Consider the following 14,561-nt stretch of genomic DNA (forward strand, 5'->3'; position numbering starts at 1 on the left):
TTCCCTACTTGACTGATCTGGTACTCTCTGATGATACCATTTGGTTTCTTGGGTGCAGTCCAGCTTATATGTAACGCTGTTGAGTTCAAAGCACTGATGTCTGGTGGCTGAACACTCTCTGGGACTCCTTGGACAGTGACTGCAATTACCTGAAGACATATGAATTAAACAGCAATTTAATGTAATAGTACACTAGATACCATGATCAATGAGAATGTCACTTTTGTTTTAAAATGTTGTTTGGGCTGGCATATCATTACCAAGGGCCTGGAGAACTAGTTACTTTTTTCTTCCTTTTTTCACAATGAAATCTGACCTTGAATACATTACATAAGTCTATGTCTACAATTTATCACAACAGGTTCACCACGTTTTAGCTGCTCTGTATAGCACAGGGTGAAGCAACAAAAACTGTATTGCTTGAAAACTCTTGATAACTCACTTCCATATGGTTTGTCAGTGTCTCTGCATTTTAACTGCCTGATTTCACATATTTTAAGCACTAGTAAACATGGAGCTAAGCCTCCATATATCCCATGCAATCTGAACTCTATTGTAATTATTTTCAGCTCCATATTTTTGTAAGGAGACCAAAGATTTTGAAAGGTAGAGTAACTTTGTACTTGTTAAGTTTTTTCTAAAAAAAAACACCAAACAACAAAAGAAGAAAAAGGGAAAAGCTAATTTTCTATTGATACATCCCTACCATCTCCGATCACTTACAGAGGCATTTCCAAATTACATTGGTTTAGTAAGACAGTCAGACCTTTTTCTCTTTGAGAATCACTTTTCTATTTCTGTTATTACCTCCATAAAGTATTTATATTATGCTGTAAATATAAAATGTGCCCTCTATAATATATTGTCTTAGCGCATTTGGTGGAACCAGTCACTACTTTCAGACTTCAACGTTTCAACAGTAAACTACTTGATTATAGGCAAGTGAAATAAGCAGCATTTATTAGCCCAGGCCAATGGTTGTGTGAACTGTGCCTGCATAGCTTTCAGACCACAGGTCTCTGTCCAGGTAGAGGTCTATGCACCTATTTCCATCCCTCTGCATCAGTGTTTCTTTTCTTATTCTTTTGGCTGGAATTTACACCAATAAGAAAAACACTTAAACACATTTTTAAAAAAATAATTAAAAATCACCTTCTTAATCTCTTAGATAGTACAGTCATTATTCCCATCTCTGCCCCACACACCTTACACTTGCAGTCCTAGAAATTTATTTTCATAAAGGCAAGGATATTATTGTGAAAAAGAGTTAACTTAAGAATTAATATTTCTAAATTATTAATAAGGCAGGTACTTTGCGGAATAGAAACTAGAGCTGGTTAAATCATAATGCTGGTAAAAGTCATCTGTGATTCAAAGTGTTACGAAAGAAAATGAAGCTGTGACAAAGGGAGGGAAGAGATTCTGTTTGCTTAAAACTGAAGCAGCGGCGGTTGTACACAAAGGGAGTGTAAAGCCTGAAGCAGGTGCAAGCATGGCAAGTCAGTGAAGGGTAATAAAGTGGAAGGAGGCTCCGAGTAAGAAGGCTGTTGAACAAGTTGATAGACTAGAGCTAAAGCAGGTAGATTAAAAATACCTAGAAGACATAGACTTCCTAGTGAGAAGCAAAGATTTAATTTCAGGGCTTGGAGAAAGTGCATTTTAATATTCCTTACTCTATTCTATCATATACAGTCTTCTCTTTAACAAACATCAGTTCCTACAGAGCAATTTCAGCTTTGCCAAGACTGAGGTGCTGCTTTATTCTTCTGCTTGCTTATATCAACCGTAGGTTCCAAATAATCACCTGTCAGTAGTTGAATCCAAATGAGATTATTGATGGTTTCTACTTACTCACTCAATAAGCGGTACTTCTTCAAATTACATCTTTCCAAAATGCACTTTTGTGTTATCACACTGGCTTATAAAATTCTGGTTCCAGTTCCATAAAGACCAATTCACTAACCTTGCTGCTGTCTGTGCAACCAGCAACAGTGCAGGCTCGCAGCTGGTACGAATATTCTTGGAATGGCTGGACACCACTTGTGTCTGTGAAGCTCATTTCTGTTCCTCTAAAATGCTCAATTCCATTTCGGAGAATGATGTAGTGAATAATAAGACCTAGTGCAGAGAGAAAGTTTTCCTTTTTGTTAGCTGAGAAATCCTGTGTAATGGTACTTTATAGCAAGCTACTCTGCACACAGAAAATATTTAATATCTAGGTGACCACTGTAACAGACAATGAAACAGCTAACGTCAATTTTCAGCTACTTTTCTCAACTTCTATATCAACACCTCAGTAAATCTCAATTTTTATTAAGAGAGATCTTCCAAGTTTCTTACTTACTTTTGGAAAATCATAAGCAAGATTTCATGAAATAAACACGAATATCACCACCCCCACCCCTAAATCCCTGAATATTTTGTAACATGGTGATCTTCTGATCGTATTTGCTGCTTCTTATTACAAATGTTCTCAAAAAAGGCTTCTAGGCACTTCTTAGAGACATACTGAATTGTCTTTTGTGAAGTGAGACTCTACTCTTATTTGCAATGAAAATTATGTCAACCTAGAGCAAATTCTTCTTGCAGAGTTTAGGAATATGTATACTTCATTGCCAGTGATTAATTAAGAAATATTTTGTGATTTTGGAACACTGTCAGTTGAATGATAGAGCATAATTTTTTTTAACATGTATCAATACCATTTGGTTGAAGTGGTTCTTCCCAGTTTAGACGTATCATATCTTCACGGTTATCCACTTTGGCCCATTTTGGTGGACTTACACCCTGTGGCACATCTTGCTTAGTAACAGCTCTGCTAATTTCACTGAAGCCTCTTCCATAGCTATTCCAAGCAGCCACCCTGTACTCATACGTGATAAAAGGTTCAAGGTTCAGGTCTAGAAAAAGAAAGTTACATATGGATCACCTCAGTCTTGCCAAACCATAATTAATTTCTGCTTATTTTTTTCTGTGCCTCTGGGACTACTTCTGTATTTAAAGAATGAAAGTTATGGAAGTTGACCCTTCAGTCAGGGCCATTTTCTTCTCCAGCACCACCACTATCACATTTGTGACACCAGATTTAGATCTGATCTTACTGCTCCTGATTTCATTTTGCTGAAGACCCTGTCCTGACTCACAGATGACTCCTTAAATAATGCTACTTCACTACAACTGCTTCACATTTAATTAGAACACCTGATAGCATTCAAGGCATCTTTTTGTCCAGAGTGAGTTAAATACACTAGGAAATCATCAATCTGATATGCCACTTTTCCTTACCTGTGAATGAATATTGGTTTGGACTTCCCATGTAGACAGTCTCTTCTTCAGTTGGACACACACCTTCCTTTATCTCCTTTTCTGTAACACTCTGTGAACCTTTTATCCACGCACAGATGTTCTCCCTAGGATCAAAGTCACACTTTCCACAATGTGCAGATATCCCCATAGATAAAGGGCAAAGAATATTAGCCTTGCATTCTTCTTTTACCTAAGGAATGCACATTCAATTTTAATACATTAATTACATCTTCCTCTCTAAAAATGCTTCCATTAGTATTTCTCTGTCTTTATGCAACACATATATCAGGCAACCACATTGAGTACACTGATATTTCTAGTACATGGACCACCCTTTCAGCCTTTGGCCTGTTAATTTTCTTATATAAAAATTGTAATAACAGTTGAGAATATTTTTACAGCTTACTTATAACACCAAGATGCTAACTCTTGAAGATTTCTATTGCATTCAACTGGAGTTGCAAAATTTGGCAGCTTTTAAGGTTTGGTCAGATTATCTTATGCTGATACCTACAGTCATGGACCACTCTGAAAAGATGGAATTAGCTTTTATGACGGTGCTTAGTTTACTCCTACATTTTTAAAAAATGAAAATAAACTGTATATTTTACTAGGAGTGAAAGGCACCAAAAATATAATACTCTCATTGTAGCTAAAAGTTATATAGGGACCTATCCTAGCACTGCTGAAATTTATGCCAAAATTGCCACTGGTTTTCTATAGGATCAGGAATAAGTCCATCAAGAAAATATCAGTTGCTTTATTTTTATTTATAAATATTTTCTAGGAGATTGGGGCATCTATTTTATACTGCTTGCTCAAATTCAAATGTAATAGCATTTTTATACTTCAGAACAGGCCACTTCAATTTAATTTCCACTTAAGGAACATTATCAGGAACAGTGGTAACAGAATGGGAACTGGCTATACATGTCAGTCTTGTTAGTATGCCAGCTTTTAGCCACTGTACTAATCTGAAGTGCTGGGCAACACTTCACAGAGGCAGCTAATCATTATTAATTCCTTTAGAATTCATTGCAATAACATCAATCATGGTGAACTCATTCGGTATTAATATGGATGTAATGTGAAAATGAATAATGCACACAAGAGTTTTTATACTCCGATTTTAGAAAAATAGTTATGAACAGGGTATTTCTCTTCCATCGTCAAATCAGAGCTTCTGAGAGATTTTCTATCAATTACCTTCATCATCATTCCAGCTGAAATCTTGTCAGAGCAAACATATTTCAAAGGATTATATCCAACTCCATTGCAGCATTCTTCACTCTTTGGAATAAGTTCAGTCTCACAGCATTTTACTGGCACTTGGTCATTCTTTCTAACATGTGCTAGAGACTCACCACTGGAACCTGAGCAGCATATGGTATCTGACTTATTCACGTATTCCTGCCCACAACAGAACATCCCTGAAATGAACAAACAAACAAATATATCTGAATACGGAACGTCGGTAAATAAATAAATAGATAAGAAAGGAGAAAGCTCAGAATTCAATACATCTTGGCACAAACCCATCAGCTGCTGGAATTACACAGATTTAGCTAAAGTGAGATTAAATTTGGACGTGAGGTGACTGAAGCAAGCATCCTGACTTCCAGACCTACAAAAACCATTCAAGAGTTAGAGGAATAAACAGGCATTGCCTACAATAAGTATACCCTGTTGCTGAATTTGTGTAAGCACTTTTGCTATGAAATGCCATAGCAAGGTTCTGTGCACAAAAGTTGAAGACAGGCTGTTGATGAAAATTTCCTGTAGAATGTAGAAATTGAGATAGCTTATCCATCTACTTTCCAGTCAGGTCTCATTCATCCTTCCTCATATGAGTGAGGGGAGGAGTCTTCCAACAGTGCATCTTAGCATTCCAGAATGTTTCATGTTACATTTTATGTTTTACAGTGGGGGTTCATACAGGTATGTAGAACTTAATGGGTGACTTGCCAAATAACCACAGTGAAACTTCAGTCATCTAACACAAAGAATTATTCTTTAAGAAGTTATTGCCTAAATATAATTTGCATTTCTATAGTGGAATTGATAAGCAGCCAAAATTAATTCCACCATCTTTCTTTTATATTTAATCATTTCATTTTAGAATTAAAAGCTTGTCATAACCAGGGTAATTTTCCATATATTCACTTGAATAATTCTGCAGCTGTGAAATACCACTGTTGAATCTCACACCATTTATAGAAAGGGGTACATTTTAACTAAACCAAATGCTACAAACACCTCTATAACTGGCAAAGAAATAAATGTTACTCCTAATTCAACCAGAAAAATATTACACACAACCCCCCCCCAAGAAAACCCCCACAACAACCAACCAACCAAAAACCAAACCAAAACCAGGGCTATGATACACTGTTACAAAGTAGTTCATATTTGACATACTTTCTGTAGTATCTAGGCATTTGAAACACATGCAAAAGTGGCCACTTTTCTCACTGCCATTTATTACAGCAAATCTCTCTTAGGAAGTCATACATAATGAAAATTGCTCTTTAAGGGTATGATCCTGCTAAAGCATTCAGAGTATTTCATTCCAATCATTGGAATGACTAAAACTGGTGATGTTACTTGCATACTTTGTCTTTTTTCAGAGCTGGTTCCATTCACAGCAATCAAACTGTGATCACCAAGAGGCAAATATTTCCTCCTGTTCACACCCTTTTTCCAAATTGTCCTAGGATTCTACCAATTTAAAGAGAATTAATGCAGAAAATGACTCAATTCAACACTAATAAGCAAGTCAGACAGCCCCAAGGGACTTCTGACAGGCAAACTAAAATTCTGATAATGAACTGTTTTTCTGTTGAAACAACAAGGCTGTATTCTTTCACTGTGAACCTCATCTTCGTTTCACTGAATTAAATTTTTCAGCCAAGATTTCACTCACATAACAAGAAGTGACTCCCTTTCTAGTTTCTTTGGTAAACCATTACTTCTTTAATTATTATCAACCTTGTTCCAGTGTGATAAATTGCTAATTACTTAATACCCTAATCAGCGTTCATTCTTTGCACAGATAAACTCTGACAGCGCCATTAATTTAAATAGTAATTTCACTTAATGGCCAGAACGGCACACCAGATTTTTATGCAGCATTTTCTGAAGACTGCATCCATCACTGCAATATTCTGACATAAAGATGTCTGACGTGCACTAACTCACTTAGGGAGAGCAGATGTTGCAGAGCAGAGTTTGGTAGTAATTCCCATAGTGCATCACTTCAGCATGAATGAGCTGCAAAGGCAGAGGTAGACAATCTTCTGAAACTGCATTGCATAGCCTCTGACCTTTGCTTAATTTATCACATGTAGCACTTGACTCCTGAACCTTGACACCTCGAATGTACAATTTTAAATATGCTCCAAGAAAAACAAAATAGAACCATGTAATATTGATGGATTGATTTGCCTTCTAAAAATCACGTTATTCAACTGCTTGAGGATCCAGAAATTCCTATAAACCCTTGCTGAATTCAGCAAAATATCAAAATACAAACTATTTCTTTGTAAATCAGATGGAATGTGTGTGTCATGCTTTATATGTTTATGTTTCACAGGCACGTAATGCATTACAGAAAAAAGAAAATCCATGGGCTGGAAAAGACACTTCCTGCTAACAGTGATTTTTGTCAACTATTATTTCATATTTATCCCCAGTAACTGAAAAAAATTGAAAACATAGCTGAGTGATGAATTACTAATTTAGTAAATCTGCAAAACCAGTGCTTTCAAAAGGGAAAAATGAGTATTATAAGGCTTAGCCTTTGGAGCCAGAATAGAGAATCAACAAAACACAGAGCCAGTGTACATTGCAAACTACTCCAAAAATGTGCGGCTTACATGTGGGTATTGCAACTATTAGAGATCAGGAACCACAACAGCACAAACCATCATCTTTCATGAGTCTGGGATGCCAGTGAAGTGGCATTTTACTACCTATTTAAAAAAAAAAAAAAAAAAAAAAAAGAAAGCCAAAAGAGGTTTTAGCTGGCATTATCCTTTATAAGCAGAAATAGACAACTTCAGATAATCACATTGCAGCAGTGGGGCTCAGGGTGTGCATACACAGCAGCGTCACTGCCGGCCTTTGCCAGTAGATGTCTCTATGGTCACCCCACTAAGTAAGGCCAACAAGGGGTGAAAAATAAAACCTAAGGAATTTTTTAAAAAAATTTTTTTTTTAAAAAAAAGAGTCATGTGAGATTGAAGAAACACCTGTTTATGCAGGACAGACTCTCAGAAAAAGGTATACGAAGACAAATGAAAAAGTGTTACCACTGAAGCTCTTAAACCAACATTCAGGGCAAACCTGGGTCTAGATTCTGCAGAAACACACTGCTGGTTATGGAAAAATAAGGTTATGCAAAAGGCTTGCATTTTTATCAATCATGTTTTTCTTGTAAGGTTTTTTCAAGGAACTAAAACTCCCAAACAAAAGATTTAGATTTTCATTGTATTTTTAACCATGACATTCATTGCAAACATTGAAACAGGGCTTCAGAAGCATTTCAGCTTTTGCACAAAGCCACCCCTGTGTACCTCTTCCCTTTCTAGACAATGAGATCAGCTTTCCAATTACCATATTCTTGCAAAATTCTACTTATCCATTTCCCAATGAGAAGTGAATTATATTTTTATGTGAGAGCATTTTTTCCATTAGAATCATTATAATAATAGGGATAAGGAGCAGGTAGATTTTTGTGCCTGGCTGGTGCATTTTCATGATGAATTTAGCAAGGCTGAATTACTCAAAGAAATTAAGCAAAAACCTATTGACTGTGATGTATACTGTATGATAAGAAACCACAATGCTTAATGCAAAAGAATACGATCTCTTTTCTACCATGGTGCTAATTCACTTTTCAAACCTGTATTTGTGTTCAACTGTATGCTCACAGCATAAAGTCCTCACAGAAAACCTGTGAACGATGAAAAAGTCACTGTTGTTTTTTTTTTAATAGCCAAAAAAATGTCATCCTGACACATTCTCAAGAAAAATGGTCTAAATGATAGGACACTATAGGCTAAACACATTTTTAAAAGAGGGGTATAAAGGTTTTTTAAATATATATATTTAAGGGAAAAAAAACTGTTAAGAATACATATATACTGAAATGAAGAACATAACTTTCATCCCAAGATACCTGTATTACACTCCTACACAACTCATCTGCCCAGAGAGAGCAGTAAAAACATAAACGCTACCCCAGCAGTTCTGTTCCAACAGCATCTGTTAATTCACTCCATTTATAAAATACATATTGACAAAGACAACTGAACTGGGACCAGGGAGATTTGATTTGGTGTGAGAAAGTCAATTCAATGTGATTTTGTTAAAGGGCTCCTGCAGGCAAATAAAAGAGTTTAAGTAATAAAGTACATAAAGAGATGTTTTATGAGCCAGCCCCGTCTTGTGGCAGCCACACAATGCGTGGCTATGCAGGAGGGCCTTGTTCAGAGCTGATATTGTGAGCCCTGAGTAGATGCTGTAGATCAGACACAATTAGGGATCACAGTGAGGGGGATCTACAATCATGCAAGCAATGCTCCTCACCGCACAGACTCCATGAGTCACCTCTAGAAGGGAAAGATGATACAGAAAATGCAGAAAGTGTTGCAATGGCTCTTCTGATTAGCCCTTCCTGACAGTCAACAGAGAACTGGGGTACCTCTAATACCAAAATGGTTGAAGAACCTTGTGAATACAAAAGATAAGCTGAAGAAAGAGCTCATTTTTGGGGAAAGGAGGAGTTCAGCCTTCAGATCGGGATTCTTGTTGCATATTAAGATCCTTAGTTGTACAACTGGAGGCTCAAACTGGCATGCATATGGGGAAAACACTGCATCACTCATTTTTTTGAACACCCAGCAGAATGGAGTACTAAACCTTCATTATTTCCCTGTTTTGAAATCAGGCTCCCCTTTGAGACTGCATTTGTGTCTGAAGTCTTGTCAGGCTGAGAAAACCTAAGGCTGATGGTATATAATTTGTCTAGTAACTGTGGAAAGAAAAGACACATTAAAATACCTGAATAGGGTATGTAATAATACCTCCCAACCTCTGTCAGCAGCTAGTCACAGAGTGCTTTATGAGTAAGTAGGGTTCAGATTGTACCTCTGAGAGATTCAGCAGTTTCCTACAGTGTGCAAGAGATTAACAGAATACACCAGATGAACGGATGACTAGTGCTAGGGATTAAGTTTAATTAGTGTAACTGCAGCAGGTTTATCACTATGTAGATGCACAAGTGAGGGACAGAGATCACCAAGCCGATAGCATTGTAATCTTCAGTTTGTAGGTGAATAACCCCGTATCTTCAGAGCAAATGGAAAACCCCTGCATTGGGATGCATGATAGCACAAGGTGGCCAAGTCCTGCTCTACCCCTTGACACAGGACTGCTCCTATTTCCTGACGGACACAATGAAATATCATGCACTCCCTTTGGATTTTCCAGAGTGTCTCCAGGCCCTGCAGCTTATGGACAAAGGCAAAGAAAGGTTATTGAAAACTCGTAATTTTGCAATCTACCAGAACAGGTAAGTAAAGTGCAATATTATTTTAACAAACTGGCACACACACCGTAAATCTGAGCGTATCACTGCTAGTGGCTAGTGTTACAAGAGATTAAGAAAGATGAAGACCCTTTTTTTCTTGAAAATGTATCACTTACCTGTTAGAGGTCTGTGTGCAGTCCCTTCTTCTTCATCACCACAGCAGACCAAGTCCGTGCTTATGACTTCTCCACCACAGCACTGCTGGTTGAAACCATCATGGAGGGATCCACCACAGCAGATTTGATGGCCTGATGTGGAGTAAGGCATTCCTTGGCAGCAAGAGTCACCAATTCCAACAGAAACTCGGTTTTGCTCTTCATTAGGGCAACATACTTCTCCTGTCAATTCAGGAATACAATTAAAGATTTTATGCCTTTATAGGTCTTGAGATCCTTGAGAATCTTTCATTCAATAGCAACAAGTCTGCACTCACACAGTAGTAGCTTCATGTACAAGATGTTCCACATGAAAGCGTGGAACCACTTGGTACTTCAGAATGTGATAAAAGTATTATATTAATTTGTAATACTAATTAAAGAAACTAGTGCCTGCACTTGACCTGATCCAGTCTTCTAAAAGTTACATTTTTTTAGTTATCTTTCTGTATTGCAGTGTTTTCTGCAGCTCAGATGTTATTTGGAATGAGCAGAGATTTTGTTCTGCTGTTGAAGATGGGTAACAGAAGTTAGTAAAATCAAATTTGGATTCCTGATTGTTAATAAAAGAAATGTGAAATTAATTTTTAAAATTAATTTCTCTCAAGTAATATCTCAAGTCCTTTCTTCTGAAAGGTTGAAAATGACAGACAGCTTTAAACCCAATGCAGCTTTTGTCAGAAATAAATACACGATAGTAACAGATGAGGGAGAACAGTATTTTGTTTCTCCCCCCAGGTCCTTTCCAAATAGATGTCTGGGTTGTAGTAGCATTATTTGTTCTCCTCTGCTTCAAGAATCTCTCCTCCCACCTTAATTCTGGTAAGGGTGTTTATACTTCTTTGGGCACTACTGTTTCAGAAACTGAGATTCCTGCCTTCCTAATTTGTAATCTTCATGCCTTCAGCCCAGTGTGCTTCAGTACAGCTATCAAGCTGGCCAAACAACATCTGGGAAATATGTATGCTTAGAGCATTTCCTGTATAAATAACTTTATCAAATAAAGTCAATAAAAAAAAAAGTTGGTGTTTTTTTTTTTTTTGTATAAGAGACTTAATCTGTTTAGATACTTCATCATATTTTCCTGCATTCTTTGGAATCTAATTTAGTTGCTACACAGATAAAGTATTAAAACACAGAGTGTAGCTTACTTTTATTGGAAATAAAACTGTTTTTTTTAAAAAGAACTATTAGACATAAGACACAAAGGATCAGTAACCTTCTCATTAACCTCTCAAAATGGGATCCATTCCAAGCTAGGCTTAAAAATGGTCTCTCTCTGAAAACGACCATGCAGTCTTACCAGTTAATTGTTATCCTTATCAAAGAATGACCCACATTAACATTTAGCTTGAGGTTATTAGCATATTTATAAAAATAAAAAAGAAAAAAGTGACCAACGTTGTTCGTGTTGCTGCTCTTCAGAATATGGAAAAAGAGAATGAAGCAAGTATACTCAGAAAAAAAAAAAAAAAAGTATTTAAAAGTATGTTCAAACATGCACCATTTCATGCTTGTGGACTGCTGACTGAACAAGAACTAAACTACTTTCAAACATAAGACATTTTGCTTCACTGTATTTTTCTTTCTTGATGTAAACAACATTAAGCTAGTTAACAGAGACCACTGGATGGGGACACAGGTCACAGTATAATCTCCCCATTTCAGTACATTGAGATTAATGAGGACAGCAAAATACTCTTCTCTGGTTCTTCCATGTGATAGCATTTTTCTGATGACATCATGGAAGGCATTCTAATATTGTGATATATGAATTACTTTTCAAAGGATCAGAATTTGGGATGTGCTGAATGTGTTGGCAAAAATTCAAGCATTTCTGAGCCTAGTGAATGTGTGCCAGCTTGTGAGTAATGGAAGCATTTTAGCTCCTGACCTGACAATTGCCTACAAAGAGATATATGCTCTGAACACTGCCCCCTGAAAGTGCTCTCCTCCCCCTTTCCCTCCCCTCTCCCTGTCAAAAACCCACCCACAAACTGGAAAACCAAACTCAGGACAATAACTGAGAAGCACAGTTTTGGCTAGCTTCCCAAACAGTTCTGAGAATAAGAGTACAATCAGCCTTAAGAAAAGGATAAATGTCCATCAAAGACAATACATATGGGATGTGTAGTTTGATCTGAAACATTGGTAGAAACAAAGAGTAGACAATGCAGAAACAAGAAGGAGTGACATAATCCACAGTATCAACCCCAAATGCTAACAACTGCTCCACAAAAGAAATGGCTAGGGAAACTCGCATGGGGTCAAGTCAAGCAGAGAACTAAACCGCACCACTAAATTGTCTGATGGTGTTCCTATTAAGCAGAACTGCCCTTCCCATTATGCAGCATTTACTGCAATTCAGCATAGTTTGGCATAAATTAGTTCTCTGGGAAATGACCCAATCATCAAGTTTCATCAATTAAGCTTTTCTTGTATAAACAGTGTACTGTGTTTAGAAGACAAAGTCGGTGCAATTTTCTTTGCTTATCCCACTGAACACAAGTCTTGAAGATATCTAGAAATCTTGCTAAATCCCACCTTTATTGCTATGTTTTCGCTCTTCTCAGTTTAACAGATACATCACCTTTGTTGTTTTGTTTCTTTCAAGCATTTGAAAGAAGTTGTCTCTTACCTACTAACACCCTAGTGTAATAACCACCACAGCACTGGTGTTTCGGCTGCACAGCATGTATCCGACCACCACAGCAAACCCCTGGTGAATTAAGAATAAATGGAATGTACTTGTCCTCGCAGCATTGGAAGCCAGGTTTATAGTCGTGCAGAATCCCATTACAACATACCTAGGAGTGGTTAAAAAAAAATAAAAATAATCAGGAAGGCAGTATCTGTTAAACTGAACATAATGTGTTCTCTGACAAAACAACAGATATGAAAACAGGTACAACATATCCTAGTATGGACACTAACATGACTGCAGTCAAATAAAATGCAACTTGACTAAAATTCCATGCCTCCCAGCATTATTAGACTTCAATAAACTACTGTGTATCTGACAGAATGCTGCTATTTTGTGGCCTTCAACCATACTGCACCTTAATAAAACAGTCCATAAATATGAATCATCTTCATATGCCTTGTAGGCTGTTTGAGTCTCTCAATGTGGAGTAGATGGCAATATGTGGATATAATCCACTAACACCTTATCCTTTCCTTTTCTCCCCAGTTCAGTATTCATTTATTTGTTTATTTATTCATTTATGAGTTATAATGAAGCGTGGCATCTGAAACCCTTACAACTAAACCCAGTATTTCCCAATATAAGATCTTGGGTTTTCTTTCATAGAAAAATCAGTGGAATGTTCTTCTTATAGCACATGATCACTTATTTATGACTGCAATTCTTCAGACAATGTGATCTCAGGAGAACAGCACTTATATAAGGTTTTTTTTTCCAAAATAAAATTTACATGGAAACAATTTTTGAAAAGGCCTTTTAACTGTGGACTTCTCTCTAGGTGCTGTTGAGAAAATTATATGATTGAACAATCAAATAATTATTTGTACCCTTACTCCTGCACCAATGGAGTGGCACACTGTAGCTGCAACAAATCACACAGAGCAGTCAGGACCACCATCGTAAAAATTGTAAACTCAGAACCTACAAGTGCAACTTGTATGAGCCACAAGGATGCCTCTTACAGCTAGACAGAAAATGCAGTTGGCAGCACAGCACAGATGTTAGAGCAGACTTGCTCCTTTGTTTTCTTTTGACAAAGAACACTTCTGTCCCTTCCCTTAACTGCATTCTATCATCTTAGCAGCAAAGAAAGAAAGCCTTCCTCTAGAAGGATCTTTTGTTTACCTAAGTACTTTTAATTACCAGACAACTAAAATCTACATTTACTAGGCTCAGGACATTTCATTTTTATTACATTTATAATGGTAACATTAATATATCTGTGCAAGAGAAAATATTAGTACTTTTCTTGAGCCATAAACAAATTCTTTCTGACTTCCATGTGAATACGTGATGGTTTCTTTTGTTCAGTTTTGAATGCCCTCTACTCCATCACCCTTGGGAGTATTAGGTTACATTCTGAAGTTACAGTTTACAACACAAACATATACATAACCCAAAAATAACATGAGGTAGAGCAGAAGGTATTCTTGTTTCCTCATTATATTTTGAGGTTTTATAATGTTATATGCTGTGAAATGCCTTGCAGTTTTCTGCTTTTCCAGCATACTTCCTCACCCAGCATCTGTTTTAGACTACCAACGTAGCTGAATTTTGTAATTTTCTGTTGAGGAATTTTGAGTCTCTGTAGGTCCTATTATATTATTTTGCTGTCCACCTTGTCACTGGTAATATAATCCAATCTATGAATTTAATTAACCTACTGTTCTTTCTTCCAGATCATTAGTTAAGTTGTCAAATAAAACTCTGCTTTACACCTCTTTCCTGCTTCCCATCTTTTGGATATTTTTTTATGACTGGCACACATTCCAGGCTGCAGTTTCCTTAATTTACAATTGGCTCC

The 14,561-nt window shown here is 36.8% G+C and overlaps 1 protein-coding gene across 1 annotated transcript in view; it reads right to left on the reverse strand.

The window, feature by feature from the left end:
• USH2A (Usher syndrome 2A (autosomal recessive, mild)) overlaps nt 1–14,561 on the reverse strand; it is a 393,962-nt gene that overhangs the window by 80,600 nt on the left and 298,801 nt on the right. The window contains exons 48-54 of the mRNA XM_009994736.1: nt 12,692–12,860; nt 10,015–10,236; nt 4,513–4,736; nt 3,286–3,496; nt 2,703–2,900; nt 1,964–2,118; nt 7–149 (exon numbers count right to left, since the gene is read on the reverse strand). Of these exons, the coding sequence (XP_009993038.1) occupies nt 7–149; nt 1,964–2,118; nt 2,703–2,900; nt 3,286–3,496; nt 4,513–4,736; nt 10,015–10,236; nt 12,692–12,860 (1,322 nt within the window). The remainder of the gene's footprint in view (nt 1–6; nt 150–1,963; nt 2,119–2,702; nt 2,901–3,285; nt 3,497–4,512; nt 4,737–10,014; nt 10,237–12,691; nt 12,861–14,561) is intronic.

Source organism: Chaetura pelagica, unplaced genomic scaffold, assembly GCF_000747805.2.
Source record: "Chaetura pelagica isolate M959 unplaced genomic scaffold, ChaPel_1.0 scaffold2, whole genome shotgun sequence".
NCBI classification, from domain to species: Eukaryota; Metazoa; Chordata; class Aves; order Apodiformes; family Apodidae; genus Chaetura; species Chaetura pelagica.